The sequence below is a fragment of the Bison bison genome, unplaced genomic scaffold (genome assembly GCF_000754665.1).
Source record: "Bison bison bison isolate TAMUID 2011002044 unplaced genomic scaffold, Bison_UMD1.0 scf7180017864113, whole genome shotgun sequence".
Classification (NCBI taxonomy): Eukaryota; Metazoa; Chordata; class Mammalia; order Artiodactyla; family Bovidae; genus Bison; species Bison bison.
In genome coordinates this window covers 373,149-391,205 of record NW_011494685.1, presented here as the reverse complement: position 1 = coordinate 391,205, position 18,057 = coordinate 373,149, and the positions used below count along the sequence as shown (strand labels likewise).

The following is an 18,057-nucleotide window of genomic DNA, read 5'->3' as shown; positions in this document are numbered from 1 at the left end:
GCAGTTTTCATTCCAATCCCAAAGAAAGGCAATGCCAAAGAATGCTCAAACTACTGCACAATTGCACTCATCTCACATGCTAGTAAAGTAATGCTTAAAATTCTCCAAACCAGGCTTCAGCAATACATGAACTGTGAACTTCCAGATGTTCAAGCTGGTTTTAGAAAAAGTGGAGGAACCAGAGATCAAATTGCCAACATCCACTGGATCATGGAAAAAGCAAGAGAGTTCCAGAAAAACATCTACTTCTGCTTTATCGACTATGCCAAAGCCTTTGACTATATGGATCATAAACTGTGGAGAATTCTGAAAGAGATGGGAAAACCAGACCACCTGACCTGCCTCTTGAGAAATCTCTATGCAGGTCAGGAAGCAACAGCTAGAACTGGACATGGAATGACAGACTGGTTCCAGATTGGGAAAGGAGTACGTCAAGGCTGTATATTGGCACCCTGCTTATTTAACTTATATGCAGAGTACATCATGAGAAATGCTGTGCTGGAAGAAGCAGAAGCTGGAATCAAGATTGCTGGGAGAAATCTCAATAACCTCAGATATGCAGATGTCACCACCATTATGGCAGAAAGTGAAGAAGCACTAAAGAGCCTCTTGATGAAAGTGAAAGAGGAGAGTGAAAAAGTTGGCTTAAAGCTTAACATTCAGAAAACTAAGATCGTGGCAATCATTCCCATCACGTCATGGAACCCATAAGGAAGACTAACAAGTAAACAATTAGCTACAGCAAAGGTGGTCCAAGAAGAAAAGAGCAATGATAGAGGAAGGAACCTTCAAGCTGGAAGCAGAAGTGGATAAGGTGTTTGTATGTATAAGGGTGTGATGAGATTTCCAGGGAGAGAGGCTGGCAGTACATCTTTGGGGACTGAAAAATTTTGGGTATGGCTAGAGTGTGTAAGGACTATTTTCAGTAAATGATGGAAGGTGGGGCTGAGTGTGGACTAGAGTCAAACCACAGTCTATGCTAAGAAAATTGTAAGGACATGAGATAATCAGATTTGTCCTTTAGAAATCTTCAAGGATACTTTGGGTAGAGATAACCAACAGATAATTTACTTTGAACACATACATAGTAGAAAATAATAAAGAGGATATAGAAAACAATTTTTTTTAATTCAAGTATTTATTAGATAGAAATCTGACATAAGAGTTTATCAGAGCTCATCTGAACTTGTTTCTTCTCTAATAAAAAAAGCATTGTGTCAGTCCCTGATGGTTTTTAACTAATGGTTTATTATGAGGCAAGGTAAAAGAGCTTTCAGTTCAGTTCAGCTCAGTCTCTCAGTCATATCAGACTCTTTGTGACCCCATGGACTGCAGCACGCCAGGCCTCCCTGTCTGTCACCAACTCCTGGAGCTTGCTCAAACTCATGTCCGTCGAGTCGGTAATGCCATCCAACCATCTCATCTTCTGTCGTCCCCTTCTCCTGCCCTCAATCTTTCCCAGCATCAGCGTCTTTTCATATGAGTCAGCTCTTTGCATCAGGTGGCCAAAGTATTGTAGTTTCAGCTTCAGCATCAGTCCTTCCAATGAACATTTAGGACTGATTTCCTTTAGGATGGACTGGTTGGATCTTGCAGTCCTAGGGACTCTCAAGAGTCTTCTCCAACACCACAGTTCAAAAGCATCAATTCTTTGGTGATCAGCTTTCTTTATGGTCCAACTATCACATCTATGCATGATTACTGGAAAAACCATAGTTTTGACTACATGGACCTTTGTTGTCAAATTAATGTCTCTGTTTTTTAATATTCTAAGTTGGTCATAGCTTTTCTTCCAAGGAGCAAGTGTCTCTTAATTTCATGGCTGCAGTCACTATCTGCAGTGATTTTGGAACCCCCTCAAAATAAAGTCTCTCACTGTTTCCGTTGTTCCCCATCTGTTTGCCATCAAGTGATAGGACCGGATGCCACGATCTAGTTTCTGAATGTTGAGGTTTAAGCCAGCTTTTCCATTCTCTTCTTTCATTTTCATCAAGAGGCTCTTTAGTTCTTCTTCACTTTCTGCCATAAGGGTGGTGTTATCTGCATATCTAAAGTTATTGATATTTCTCCTAGCAATCTTGATTCCAGCTGTGCTTTATCCAGCCTGGAATTTCTCATGATGTACTCTGCATAGAAGTTAAATAAGCAGGGTGATAATATACAGCCTTGATGTACTCCTTTCCCGATTTGGAACCAGTCTGTAGTTCCATGTCCAGTTCTAACTGTTGCTTCTTGACCCGCATATAGATTTCTTGGGAGGCAGGTCAGGTGGTCTGGTATTCCCATCTCTTGAAGAACTTTCCACAGTTTGTTGTGATCCACATAGTCAAAGGCTTTGGCATAGTCAATAAAGCAGAAGTAGATGTTTTTCTGGAACTCTCTTGCTTTTTCAATGAGAGAGCTTTAATGGAACTCTAATATCATCCCTGGTGGTTGTTTTTTGTTAATAAGGCCTCATTTGCACTTTGGGGACTTTAATTACTTGAGGAGCTTGTTTTTATGAAAACTAATTTGTGGGAACCTCTGAAATTAGAATTCAGTATATCTGAGGCAGGTTTCAGGACTACATTTGTAAAAGACTTCAGGTTATTCTCATAGTGGTAGAGACATTGTTTTGAAGCCAGTTCTGAAATTTGTCTTCAAGTTTGAGTTTGTATTTGATGAAGAAAAAAATCATATTCAAACAATTTCATTTAAGTTTTTGAACTTCCCTCCATTCAACATCGTACTGATGCCTACAATCCTATGATTCAATTTTAGTTTTAATCATTTTCCTTAGTCTCAGAGAAGGCAGTGGCACCCCACTCCAGTACTTCTGCCTGGAAAATCCCATGGACAGAGGAGCCTGGTAGGCTGCAGTCCATGGGGTTGCTGAGGGTCAGACACGACTGAGTGACTTCACTTTCACTTTTCACTTTCATGCATTGGAGAAGGAAATGGCAACCCACTCCAGTGTTCTTGCCTGGAGAATCCCAGGGACGGGGGAGCCTGGTGGGCTGCTGTCTATGGGGTCACACAGAGTCAGACACGACTGAAGTGACTTAGCAGCAGCAGCAGTAGCAGTTAGTCAGTCTCTGGAGCAAATGCTTCTGAGCAGTAATGGCTCCAACTTTGATTCTTGAGGCAGAGAGTGGAATAAATGAAGAGCATAGTTAATACTCCTACTGTAATTAGGATCCCTACTGCAGAAAGAAGTGCCATGTCCAAAATGTCCCCAGGTGGTTAAGGAATGTACTGGGGATAATATTGAATATATTTTCCTTTTCTTTTTTTTCAGTTTTTCGTAGGACTGCTTATGATCCTACTCCTGCAGGTGGCGGCAGGTATCGTAGCAACTACTAGGAAATCTAAGGTGTGTACACATATTATACCTGACAGTTTTGGAAAAGTGTGAAAAATTGACATGCTACCTCCTGGCATGAATCATTTAACAGCACTTTTCAATTTTCAGACTGAACAAGCTCTGAATAAGACTCTCTTGATTAATGCACGTCTTTTGAGTTCAACAGATGAAAATGAAAGAGTATTCCAGAAAGCCTTTTCTGAACTTCAAGAAGAGGTAATTAGAACTTGTGGGTTATCTGGAGAGTTGGACATAGTTCTCCTTTTACTTAGTTTTTGACAGCTGTGTTCCTTAAGAATTGGAAAAATATCTCCCTTTTGCATATTTTGACCAATTATTCTGTTACTATGCAATAGGAAGAATCCGGGACTATTTCTAATTTTTTCCCCCAGCTTCTTATGAAGTTCTGAGGCAGTTTAGGACAGATATTAAGAGGATATGTTTACAATAGATTAAGTCTTGATTGAGCCAAATCAATAATTGCTTTAATATTTACCATTTAGAAGGATAGTGTGTTTTGAATGCTTGGAATTTCCCTTCTCTCTTTCTCTGCCTCCATGCCCCACTTTTCTTTCAAAAATAATTATGCTGCTGCTGCTAAGTCGCTTCAGTCATGTCCGACTGTGCGACCCCATTGACGGCAGCCCATCAGGCTCCCCCGTCTCCGGGATTCTCCAGGCAAGAACACTGGATTGGGTTGCCATTTCTTTCTCCAATGCATGAAAATGAAAAATGAAAGTGAAGACGTTTAGTCGTGTCTGACTTTTAGCGTCCCCACGGACTGCAGTCTACCAGGCTCCTCCGTCCATGGGATTGTCCAGGCAAGAGTACTGGAGTGGGTTGCCATTGCCTTCTCTGAAAAATAATTATAGCTATTGTTTATTGCTGCTTAGCATGTATCAGATTTACATTCAGTAGCTCACTTAATTCTGACAACAAGTCTATGAGATGGATAATATCATTACCCTCATTATCTTTATCCAGAGAAGACAATGGCAACCCACTCCAGTACTCTTGCCTGGACAATCCCATGGACGGAGGAGCCTGGTAGGCTGCAGTCCATGGGGATGCTAAAAGTCAGACACGACTGAACATCTTCACTTTCATTTTTCATTTTCATGCATTGAAGAAAGAAATGGCAACCCACTCCAGTGTTCTTGCCTGGAGAATCCTGGGGACGGGGGAGCCTGATGGGCTGCCGTCTATGGGGTCGCACAGAGTTGGACACAACTGAAGCGACTTAGCAGCAACAGCAGCAGCATTATCTTTAATAGACAGATGAGGGGATTACAACTTAGAGAGGCATGACAGCTAACAAGTGATGGGGTTGGAATTTGAATGCAGGTCTGTCTGACTCACTAATTCTTTTTAATCAGTAGACTAGCCCCCGTCCCCCTTGGTATGTATGTATGCATGTATGTATTTACTTTGGCTACTTCACTGTCTTCAGGGTAAAGTCAAGATTTGGATATAGGTTGAAGGTATTCCACTCTTTGGCTCTTACCTCATATTTTAATTTTACTAAAGACTACTCCATGAATAAAGCACTCTGGTCCAACCAATGTCTACTCAGGATGTCTTAAATAATTCTGCCTTCCTGGCTTTGCATCATTCCTCATCCTTAGAATGTAGTTACTACTTTTCTTTTTTTTGACTTGCTTTCTTTTTTAAAAAAATTTTAATTGGAAGATAATTACATTATTGTGATGGTTTTTGCCATGCATCAGTGTGAATTGGCCATAGGCATACATATGTCCCCTCCCTTCAGAACCCCCTCTTCCCTCTATCCCTCCAGCTTGTCACAGAGCACTGGTTTTGACTGCCTTGTGTCATACACCAAACTCCCACTGGCTATCTCTTTTCCATATGTTAATGTGTATGTTTCAATGCTATTTTCTCAAGTCATCCCACCCTCTCCTTCTCCCACTTAGTCCAAAAGTCTGTTCTTTCTTTACAAATACTACCTGTACTTTGAGACTTGACTGAAATATCGCTCTGTGAAACTCCTCCCCTCTACAGATTATTTACTCAGAATTTCCATCATATTAAAGACATGTAGCATTTATTTCATGTATGTCATAGAAATCCTCAGAATCTCAGAGTAGAGCAGGATTTTACAGGACATTTAACCTGACTTATCATTAACTGGGGCTTCCCAGGTGGTATTAGTGGTAAAGAACCTGCCTGTCAATGCATGTAGGTGTGAGATGTGAGTTTCATCCCTGGGTCGGGAAGATCCCCTGGAGAAGGGAATGGCAACCCACCCTAGTTTTCTTGCCTGGAGAATCCCATGGACAGAGGAGCCTGGTGGGCTACAGTCCATAAGGGACACGAAGAGTCGCACGTGACTGAAGTGACTTAGCACACACGCCATTAACTGAAGTACTTTATGCTTATGTTCATCCACCTTCTAATTAAATATGGAAGAGCCGACAGTTTGCCCATTTTGCCCATCCCATCCCATTCCCTTTGCATCCAAGTCTGATGATTAATGTGTCCTTTCTTAATTTGAAACAAAATCTTTCTCCCCTAGAATTTATATAATTTAGTTTTAGTTCTTCCTTACGGAGTTTCAGAGGAAAGAGAAAATCTGCTTCTACAATTGCAACTTTTTCTTTGAAACTGGCTTCTTGTATGACTTCTAAGAGCTTTGATTTTCAAGTCAAAACATCCTAACATCCCTGGTTACTTGAACTATTTATCAGATGACATTTCCCCCAGAGCCCAGTTCCTATTTGGATAGACTCCAGCTTGTAAAAATTCTGCTTAAAGCATCATTTCCAGGAGCTGAAACCTGATATGCACTAGTCCCTGTTTAACTTCCTCTGTGTTGTGTTTCTCCTAGCTCAGCCAGAGCTGCATTCCTTGATCCTCTCTCTGCCTGGATCATTCCCACTTTAGAGTCCAGATTAATCCAGGTTTAAAAGCAGGAAAAATTTAGGCAGCTCAGCTTTTCCACTGGGAGGGGCCAAGCATCCTTGATTTTCCCTGTTACTCTAGGACGAAATATACTCCAGGTAACCACGAGTCTCTGGGGGTGCTGAGTCACACTTGCTACAGTTGTCCCTGGTATCCAAGGTCTTAGTGTCATCCATGGGATTCTAAATGTTCTGTTTGTTGTAGCACAATTCTTTTTTTTAATATATGTACATTTATACTTTTCTTCTGAAGACAATACACACTGTCAGATATTTTGATACTGAAGCTTCAGTAATTCAGCCACCTGATGTAAAGAGCCAACTCATTGGAAAAGATCCTGACCCTGGAAAGATTGGGGGCAGGAGGAGAAAGGGGCAACAGTGGATGAGATGGGTGGATGGCATCACTGACTCAATGGACATGAGATTATGCAAACTCATGTTTGGGAGATAGTGAAGGACAGGGAAGCCTGGGGTGCTGCAGCCCATGGACTTGCAAAGAGTTGGACACGACTTAATGACTGAACAACAACAAAAACAAATAATTGCTTTACAAGGCTGCATTAGTTTCTATTGTACAATGAAGTGAATCAGCTATTTGTATGCATACCTCTCCTCTTGAGCCTCCCTCACAACCCCCATCCCAGCCCTCTAGGTCACCACAGAGCACTGAGCTGAGCTCCCTGTGTGGGGCACAATTCTGACCTATTTCCGTGCATGAATTCTGTGCCTGAAGCTTCTTGGGTTCACAGGACTATGGTTCTTTTTTACAGAATTGTCTATTCTGGTTTTTGTTTGTTTTATAATATATATCCACCAGGACGTTCTTTTCTATTTTTTTGTAATGCTTCTTTGGAAAAAGAAAACTCTGGCTGGATGACCTGGGGTCCCATCATACAGAGATAATTTGTAGTTACTAAGTGACTTTCTTTTTGGTTTTCAGGGAATTCCCACACAAATTCTCTGCTAATATACTATTAGAACATGCCCATCTTGGATTCTTGGAAATGATTATTTGTATCATTCACTGAGAAGTGCCTAGTTCATCCAATGCTCTCACACTTTCAATACATCCCAGCCAACTTCTTCCCCAGCTGCTCCCACACCTGATCTGGTGACTAGCTTCCAAACCAAGTTAAGTCTTTCTACCTCCTTCTCTGTCTCCTGTGTATCTCTATGCTGTCCTAAGGGATACTGTACTCCAAAAATGGATTGATCTGTGAGAGTATATAGTGGGATTTATATTCTTTTTGATCTGCTGTGTCTGTATCAGTCATTCAAGTTTATTTAATCAGAAAGAGTGAGCAATTGATTGTGTCTACTGTGGAAGCAAGAAAAGAAGTTGTTTCAAGATTATTCTCTTTTCTAATATTGATTGACCTTGAAACCATCCGAAGTCTCCAACTGTTTGTCATGTGACTATCTAATGAATCATATATTTGAGCAAGTGAATCTTTGAGCCAAATCACAAGGCTTTATATCCGCCACAGTTGGACCTGCTGAAGGCCGTTGTGTGAAATATCTTTGGAACTCCAGTTTGTATTCAAGTGTATTAATCATCATTCCCATCTCTATATCAACTATAGAGTTGAAAAGGTATTTTCCATAATGTTATCTAAAGTATTCATATCAGTGTTGAACAGATCCTGTTCACGTGAGAGTATAAAGGAAGCAATAACAACCACCACCGCAAAACACAATCAACAATGATGACAATATATGTTGAGTACTTTCTAGCCCAGGCATTGGGCTAAACACTTTATATCTTCACATGGATATTCTAATTTTATCTTTGCAACAAATCTATGAAGGAATGAATGATACTATCATTAAAAGCTATCATTATCTGTATTTTACAGATGAAGAAATTGTGGCATAGAGAGGTTTAAGGAACGTGAGTAACAGGTCACTCAGTAAGTGAAAGTCCTTTTAATATCCTTGTATGGCAATGCATCTGAGCCTAAAAACCACGCAGTCTTGGTTCTATTTTCTTAAGCAATTTTTTCTTCTTTTCTGCATGAAAAGTTTTGTCTCTAATTAGAGCAAATATGACAAGATGAGAGAGAATTACCTCTCACTTTCATCTGATAATACTATGACCCATTACTCTGAGTCATTGGGCTTATTGCTTTCTTGTTTTCCTTTCCCAAACATGACAGCAACTTCCCTTAGTGTTTGTCCATGTTTAGTTGCCATAGGAAGCAACACTTCAAACAAAGCTAGTGGAGATGATGGAATTCCAGCTGAGATATTTCAAATCCTAAAAGATGATGCTGGTAAAGTGCTGCACTCAATATGCCAACAAATTTGGAAAACTCAGCAGTGGCCAGAGGGCTGGAAAAGGTCAGTTTTCATTCCAATCCCAAAGAAAGGCAGTGCCAAATAATGTTCAAACTACCATACGATTATATTCATTTCACATGCTAGCAAAGTAATGCTCAAAATTCTTTAAGCTAGGCTTTAACAGTACATGAACCAAGAACTTCCAGATGTGCAAGCTGAATTTAGAAAAGGAAGAGGAACCAGAGATCAAATTGCCAACATCTGTTGGATCATAGAAAAAGCAAGAGAATCCTAGAAAAACATCTTATTCTGCTTCATTGACTATGCTAAAGCCTTTGACTGTGTGGATCACAACAAACTGTGGAAAATTCTTCAAGAGTCGGGAGTACCAGACCACCTTTACCTGTCTCCAGAGAAACCTGTATGGTCAAGAAGCAACAGTTAGAACTGGACATGGAACAACAGACTGTTTCAAAATTGGGAAAGGAGTACATCAAGGCTATATATTGCCACCCTGCTTATTTAACTTCCATGCAGAGTACATCATGCAAAATGCTGGGCTGCATGAAGCATAAGCTGGAATCAAGATTGCTGGAAAAAGTATCAATAACCTCAGATATGCAGATGACACCACCCTTATGCCAGGAAGCGAAGACGAACTAAGGAGCCTCTTGATGAAAGTGAAAGAGGAGAGTGAAAAAGTTTTTTTTAAAACAGAACATTCAAAAAATGAAGATGGCCTCTGGTCCCATCACTTCATGGTAAATAGATGGGGAAACAATGGAAACAGTGAGAGACTTTATTTTGAGGGGGCTCCAAAATCACTGCAGATAGCGACTGCAGCCATGAAATTAAAAGATGCTTATTCCTTGGAAGGAAAGTTATGACCAAAGCAGACAGCATATTAAAAAACAGAGAAATTACTTTGACAACAGATGTCTGTCTAGTCAAGGCCATGGTTTTTCCAGTAGTCATGTATGGATATGAGAGTTGGACTATAAAGAAAGCTGAGCGCAGAAGAATTGATGCTTTTGAACTGTGGTATTGGAGAAGACTCTCCGACAAGAGATCAAACCAGTCAGTCCTAAAGGAAATCAACCCTGAATATTCACTGGAAGGACTGATGCTAAAGCTGAAGCCTGATATGAAGGTGGCTATCTCATTGGAAAAGACCCTGAGGCTTGGAAAGTTTGAAGGTAGGAGGAGAAGGGGATGACAGAGGATGAGATGGTTGGATGGCATCACTGACTAAATGGACATGAGTTTGGGCAAGCTCCAGGAGTTGGTGAAGAGTAGGGAAGCCTGTCGCGCTGTAGCCCACGGCATTGCAAAGAGTTGAACATGACTGAGTGACTGAACAACAACCAAATGTTTGGTTTATTTTAAGCCTTAACCTTCCTGACATTATTCTAAGAATTTCATTCTTAATTTCCCCCTCTTTGTTGTTTTACAGATGTCTAAGTAAAATCCAATCTCATGGAAGGCCAACTGAGCATCTTCTTTGGGTTTTGAGATGCTTCTCCCCCTTTCCTCCAAAAGTGATCAAAGGTCATGAGATATAAGGTTCACCTTATAAACCTCTCATATTTTTTAAGTAAAGGTACTTTAAAGGAATGTTAACTTTCTCTTGAGCCCTCTAGAAGCTTATTTCCTAAGATATAAGAAACATAAATCTGATTCTGCCTCTCTTTTGTCATTAAAAAATAGAAGGTGAGTGCTTAATATTTTTTCCAAATTCTTCAGACTTTTGCACCTGAAACTTTATTTTTCCTCCATTGATATGAAGTCCAAAATGGAATATTCTTTGATTCTTGTTTCTACATTCAGGGAGGTAGATGAGGTTACTCACATAATATTCTGGTTTAAGAAGCATCTTTATAGTGATTTCAAAAGAATGTGATTCAATGTATTGACAGTGTTTTTATCCTCTCTAGTGACTGTTTTTCACATCTACTTTTCATCAAACAGTTAAAATGTTGTGGTTTGGTCAATGGAGCTTCTGATTGGGGAAGTAATTTTCAACACTATTATAGGACATGTGAATGTCCAAGTGAATCAGATTCTTCTTGTACAAAGTATAGTGGAAAAACTATTTACAAACAGGTGAGAACAAATCCAATTTGGCACAGTAAGTGGTTCTGTTATTTTATTCACAATGAAAATCTCTACAAAATATTAAATTTCAGCAATTACAAAAAAAAGTCCCAGGAATTTCCCTGAGAAATAAAAAATAAATCCTTTTTAAAAGATAAAAGCAGATATAAAAGAATAAAAGTATTTTATTTCTTCTATGAGTTTGGCATCATTTAAACTCAACTTTACTAGATCAAAGAATCATTCTGCTGCAAGGGGAGGCAAGTACAAACTAACAGATAAAATTTATTTTGTCCTCTCTTTGGTGACTTTAATCATTTTTTCTCCACTATTTTTTTTTTCTATTTTAACATATGCTTTAGAAATGTATATTTTTACTTTAATTTTCAAAGTAAAGCTTTATTTTTCAAATCAAAGTTTGCTTTTCTCAAGTAATTGTATTGAATGTAGAAAAATAACTTGGGCTTTAGAGATTTCAGCTTTGAATGTTAAGTGTACCTACCAGTTTATCTAATTATTGTTTCAGTTGAGAAGTTGCTTCACACCTTTAAAGTCACTGAAAACTTGGGTTTGTGTTTCATGTGTTATAGACGACATATTTATGTTACTTGCAGGTGTTAATACGTGGATGTCGTATTCCTTATTATTGCTTAATTCATCAAATATTTACTGACCACTTTCTATGTGCTGGCCTTTTATCAGCTGCTGGGTATCCATTCCTGAATATGCTGCAGTGTCTGCACTCATGAAGTGAATGCTCTCCTAGGGAAGAGAGAAAAATAATCAGGCAACTTTAATTCAATGAACTACTGGTATTTCTTGGATAGGGACAGGCACAAGATATCTAACCCCATCTATCTCAGTCTTTGGAGTTCAAGATACAGCTTCCTGGAGGACATGATATCTACCCCTTACCGTAGGGTTTTACATAATTTATTCCTTCTTCCTGGAAGAAACTTTGGATGGATGTGTACAAAAATGACAGTTGATATTAATGTTTCACTTATTTGTTATTATTCTTTGGTGCCTACTATGTGTCAGATAGGCTTCCCTCATAGCTCAGTTGGTAAAGAATCTGCCTGCAGTGCAGAAGACCCAGGTTCAATTCCTGGGTTGGGAAGATCCCCTGGAGAAGGGACTGACAACCCACTCCAGTATTCCTGCCTGGAAAATCCCATGGACAGAGGAGCCTGGCAGGTTATGGTCTGTGGGATCACAAGGGTCAGACAGGACTTAATGACTAAACTACCACCACCATGCGTCAGATAGACTTTGCTAAACTTAGACATGCTTTTGGACCCTCTAGGAGATTATAGTCTAGTTGGGAAAGAGATACATGAAAGATATGATATTTCAATGGGTTAATTTCTATAATACCTAAAGATTTATTTTCAATCTAGCATGGGTTGAGTACTGGCTACTGAGGTTAATTATATATTGGGAAATAAAAAGTATCTCAGGGAGACATCTCACCTGTTGACTATCACAGCCCTTTTACTGATGGGTTGGCAAAAATATTCATTCAAGTTTTTCTGTAACATCTGCAAGATGTTATGAAAAAACCCAAATGAATTTTTTGGCCAGCCCAATAATTTTATCAAAATTAAGGAGACTGTTCTGAAGAGAAATTGCTGTTCCAATATTTAAAGTAACATATTGGGGGAGAAATTATCCATCAGATTACAGAGCTACCAAAGTGATCTGACTAAAATACTTCATTATTAATTTTTATACTCCTCTCTGTTCTCCTTCTCTCTACATAATTTTAGTGACACAATCTCCACAAGGAAAAGTGGGAATAAATATGTTAACAAATGCAGTTTCCTCTTAGGTTATTGAAGGAATTAGTAAATTAAATTGCAAATTGCTATCTGTGTCTTGTTAAAGATTCAACTCAAAGATATCTTTCCTAAGAATAGATTTTGAAAAGCCCTAATATTATCCTGGAAAATAATAGATATTCCCTCCAAATTCACACATAATTCAGCTGAAGGTAGTCTTTTGGTTGCACCAGTTTCCCAAAAGGAAGATCATAAAGTCACAAAGTACTTTTGTCTGCCTTGTGTCATTTGAAAGAAGTCTGGAAAAATAAGAAATCTGGAATGTCCATATTTCACATTTTTTCCCTTCCCTTTTGCCAAGATAACCTGATTATCTAGAGGGGAAGAAGGGAGAAAACACCTAAAATATAATGAATGTGACTCAGTAGATATCATTAATCTCATAGTTTATCTTGAATGATATAATAATTCCCTCTAAAGTTTACCATTTTGAATCAGATGAGAATGGAGAAACCTATTACATGCAGGAATGCAGAGAAAAAAACTGTTTTACTCAACCACATGGAGAATTTTATTTAACAAACAGCAATATTTTGTTAACCCTTTGCATTTATAAGACTATCATAGGAATAATATATTTTCTGGCAATACAGACAATACCACTATTATATTGCATATTCTTTTTCCATTTAAAAAAATATCCACATAATTTACAGTTGCTGAAATTTTTAGGTCTAGCCTAAAATATTTTTAATGAATTTATTTTTAATTGTAGGATAATTGCTTTACAATGCAATCCCTATCAAACTATCAATGGTATTTTTCACAAATCTAGAACATAAAGTTCACAATTTGTATGGAAATACATAAGACCCCGAGTAGCCAAAGCAATCTTGAGAAAGAAGAGTGGAGCTAAAGGAATCAACCTGACTTCAAAGTATACTAAAATAATTTGAGCTTAATATTTCATGCTGCTTTGAATAAATGTTTAAAAATGTGGCAGAGAGACAATTTTCTAAATTCTTTTTTTGTCTAAGGTAAGAATGTAACAGTAGATAGAATGATTTTTTTTTTTTTTCCTTTTTAAGGTAAAAATAACCCTGAGACATATTAAGGGATTTTTGAAAAAGAACTTGTTTTAAAAATGAAAATCTATACTATAATTAGCTGAAACCTCAACTAGGGAACTCTCTGATGCAGGTTACAAACCTAAAAGATACACAGTCAAGGTGATAATAGCTCTAAAATGAACAATCAGAAGTTAGGGTAAAATGAATATTTATAGCTAAATAGTCCTAGATTCAGCAATTAGGAAGTTGAAGCAAAACTTTGTTCCTCAAATGCTTCCTAATGTATGAACAAACCACAACAGTTACAACCTTTTAGGGGCACCAGGTAGGAGCTGGAATAATAGGAATAATCCAATTCCTTTTTGTTGAGTATATTGAGTCACGTAAAAAGTCAACCCAATGAATAAAAATCTGTACATATTACAACAAGGTCAAAATTTGGCAAAAAGTAATTTTTTATATTTTGTTTTTAACAGTCATGCTTTGCCTCGATTAGCCAAATGTTTTCAAAACGTCTTTTCATAGTTATTGCACTAGCATTTGGACTGGCGGCTATTGAGGTACAGTATTATCTTGCATTATTTATTCTTTGTTTATTCCCTTGTTTGTTCATTAATTTTTCTAACAAATGTATGAAAAGCAAAATACAAACCAGGTACTCCAGAAAAGCACTGGGTACCAAGTGCCTGAGGCCCAGCAGCTGCATCTATCGTCCTAGGGTCTGGGGAGGGGATTATAGTCTTAGGAATTCAGCAGGGCTGAAGCTATTCTTTCTGAATGATTTCTCTCCTGGGGGGAGAAAATGGAATTAGTTTCCATACAGTTTTTAGTCCCAGCTATTCTTTTCCCATTGAAAACTAGCACAGAGTTAATGTTTCTTCATTTGAAGAAACAGCACCAAACAAAATGAAAATACAAACTTTATGACTTTTTATCTCTCTTCCTGATTTTGAAACAGAAAATAACTGAGCTCAGAAGTGTGGAGAGCTATTTTCCTGTTATTCTGTTATAGAGAAATCTAACAAGTTCTAAAAATTAGACAGTTGACTTTGATTTTCTCACTGTAAGAACTATGGACTCACTTGGAGAAGTTTTTGAGGAAGCTTTGCTTGAGATGTCTGCATTTGCTCTCATCAATTTGATTATTGACTTTGAAAAACAAGAATTCTGTATAGGTTTTTATCTTGATGGGCCCTCCTGGTAGGACTTTTGCAGAAACTGAAAGTTTTTTTTTTTTTTTTAAATGTGACCTGAAATTCTTTGCAAAAAGATGAAATAAAACTTTCAGGGAAGTGTTTTGTAATCAATAATTGGATCTTGCTAATTTAGATATCAAGTGAGTCAAATTCACTCACAACCCACGTCAGGGCCTTGGCAAGAATCCTACCAGTATAAGGCATCTCCCTAGTTAACACCTCTGTAGGCTGGTTTGCTCAGTGAAGTAACTTCTGCTTCACTCTCACAAATGCTGCCCAGTGTTCTCCTTGGGTTTTCTGGTAGCTTTTACCTCTCTTGTGCCACATCACTGTCTGAGAGGAATTTTAGCAGAGATTGAAGCAATTTAGTATCCTAGATTGTCATTTAGGTTACTGGTGGACTTTCCCAGCCAAAGCATAAGAGAGAGGGTTGAAACTATGATTAGCAAATTGGGCTGTTAAACCTGACCTCCTTGTGCATGCTAAATCACTTCAGTTGTGTAAGACTCTTTGTGACTCTATGGACTGTATCCTGTCAGGCTCCTCTGTCCATGGGATTCTCCAGGCAAGATACTGGAGTGGGTTGCCATACCCTCCTCCATACTTCCTTCTAGCCCAAATGAATAGGTCCAGGTATGAAGCATTCTTGGTTGGTATATGTAGCTGTCTTTCTTTACATCCAATATATGACCAAAATCAAATGATGCTGGGCAATAAGTCTTTCTCTCTATTCTGCCCATTGTAAAAGTTCCTTTGTTTCTTTTTTTTTTTTAATTAATTTCTTTGGTTTTACCAGGTCTTAGTTGCTGCATGAGGGATCTAGTTTCCTGAGTAGGGATTGAACCTGGGCCCCTTACTTTGGGAGCCCCGAGTCTTAGCCACTGGACCACCAGGGAAGTCCCAAAATGATTTATTTTTTATCTATAGACATTGGGATTCTCATTATTAAGTTAAACAGCCAAACTATGATATCTCTCCTTACTTGGCTATAGCAACTTAAAAGCACAAAAAAAGATCAGTACTTTCTCTCTTCACTTTAATTAAGAAAAGAAAAAAGAAAAGAAAAAATCCATTGACACTGATAGTAACCACTTGTAGGCTAAAAGTTATACTAACAGAAGGTTTCAGGAATGGAGCAGTTAAATAAGAGCAAAAAGTAATTTTACATTTTTTAGATGGCTTCAGAATATGGGAGCTTGTGCACATTACTTAGCAAGATTATCCTGAGTCTTAGTGTATATTACTGTAGGATGAATCTCCTAATTATTACCTGTTTTTGTGAACAATGACACGTTTTCTCTTCAGAGGCAGTAAAATGCAGGAAAGTGTGATATTAACTGTCTAGTTTGCTGATGCATGGTGGGCTTCTATTTCAAGTTTGCAACAGCAAAAACCCACTTATATATTGGGAAATAAAAAGTATCTCAGGGAGACATCTCACCTGTTGACTATCACAGCCCTTTTACTGATGGGTTGGCAAAAATGTTCATTCAAGTTTTTCTGTAACATCTGCAAGATGTTATGAAAAAACCCAAATGTTTTGGACATTTTCTTCTTTCCTGGTACTGGTCTCCCAGATTTAAGGCTTGGGAGCAAAGCAAAAGACTAAATTGTAACATTTTCTCAAGTCATTCTAAAAGGATGACTTTTAGAACTTTCTGAATGAAAGTTGTTATCCTTCCAGAGAATTGGTGTTGAGATATATATATATATATATATATATATATATATATATATATTTTGGTAGGAAAAAAATATTGGGCATAAGTTCTCATCTGGAGGGCATTTCCAGGAAAGGAATAGTGAGCAGGACATCTTAGTACAGGGGGAGCACTGGACATGACTCAGCATAAATGGTGTCTCACCCTTTCTCTGCCTCTCCTTGGAGGAGGCTGGTGGAGCCAAAACTTTCCATCAACAGTGCACACAGGTCCTTTCTGTCATTTCTGCAAAGCCACAGCATGCCACTCACCAACTTCAGAGCCAATTAGGCACTGTTTTGAGGTCCCTTATTCTTGGGGGAACCACTTAATGAGATGGAAATTATGCCGCAGATTTTCAGCTGTACATTCTCACTTTAAAGGAAATTCCTGGATGTTGCTATTCCCTTTAGATTTAGAAGATTTTTAAGAAAAAAAGTTACTTTTTTTCCCCATTCTTCTTGGAGATGCCTAAAAATATGGCAAGAGAAATTCTAGACTCCTCGATTTTGACGTGGATGATCTAAACCAGATGATAGAAGCAGTCGGTGTCTTTAGTCCCGGAGGCCTGAGTTCCCTGGAGTTCAGGGCCATGACCTACAGAAGGGTGTGTGTGTTTCAGAAGGTTGGGTTGCTCCAGAGGCAGTGCTACTGCACGATCAAATAGGGCCAGATGGAGGCAGACTGCCAGCTGAAAACCCTGATGAAGACAAAAAATACTCAGAAGCTTTCTCAATGTTAGACTCCCAGTAAGAGAGATGGCTTAGATTAATAATATTAGAATTGTCAATAGCCAGAATTTTTTCATAAATAATGTTCTTTTTATTTATAATATCTCTAGTGTATCCCTTAAATTCCACGTTCCTCCTGTCATTCTATTTTCTAGGTACTTGGTCTGATATTTTCAATTGTCCTGTACTGCCAGATGAGGAAGAAATAAAACTGTGGATGTGTCAAGCCATCATCAGTCAAACCCCTTTAAAGTTTTACTTTGGAGTTGTTACTTTAAATATATGAGTGCCATGTTAAGAGCAGCTTTCCTATTAAAATGTGTCATTTAGCTGGATCACAGAGATCTTCCTGTCATATTGAACATATTTAAAGTTTCAGAGACACAAGGAAATTATATGACTGTGCATTTTCCCCCAAAATAAAAGCAATAGTCTTCTCTTTGGTGCGATCCTGTCTGATTATTGTGTTCAGGTGGTACTGAACACAGCTTAAAGGATTCATCTGGAGCCACCCAGTGGAATAATAATCTCTGAATAACAGGGCCATAGTTAGTCAGGGCTGTGTGTCTAGTCTTTTCAGAAGCAATACTCTCTCATGAGATGTATCAACCATTGGTGATAAGATTGAATTAAGGCTCATGTTGGAAGACTGAGAACGGCCTAGTGAAAAGTCACCTTTTAGTCTTGTCGTCTTGTCTATGTTTACTAGTGGCGTCTTGCCATTAGTTTGCCAGTCTTGCCAGGGTTTACTAATGGGGTCTGTTTTTTTCTCTGTTGAGGACAAGAAGATGCTTCCCTTCCAGCCAGTGAATTGCTGGTATGTCTGTGGATTTTCCTCTGGGACATAGTTATAAGTGCTTTTATCTTTTTAATTCTCATGAGCATTTTTGCATTTTACTTTATACTGAGGCCTAATATCCATACAATAAGGGCTTCTCAGG

General features: G+C 38.4%; 1 protein-coding gene across 1 annotated transcript in view; it reads left to right on the top strand.

The window, feature by feature from the left end:
• Positions 1-17,451, top strand: part of TSPAN8 (tetraspanin 8) — a 66,602-nt gene extending 49,151 nt beyond the window's left edge. The window contains exons 5-9 of the mRNA XM_010839154.1: positions 3,278-3,352; positions 3,452-3,559; positions 10,513-10,647; positions 13,966-14,049; positions 17,272-17,451. Of these exons, the coding sequence (XP_010837456.1) occupies positions 3,278-3,352; positions 3,452-3,559; positions 10,513-10,647; positions 13,966-14,049; positions 17,272-17,325 (456 nt within the window). The 3' untranslated portion in view covers positions 17,326-17,451. The remainder of the gene's footprint in view (positions 1-3,277; positions 3,353-3,451; positions 3,560-10,512; positions 10,648-13,965; positions 14,050-17,271) is intronic.
• The last annotated feature ends 606 nt before the right edge of the window (positions 17,452-18,057 follow it).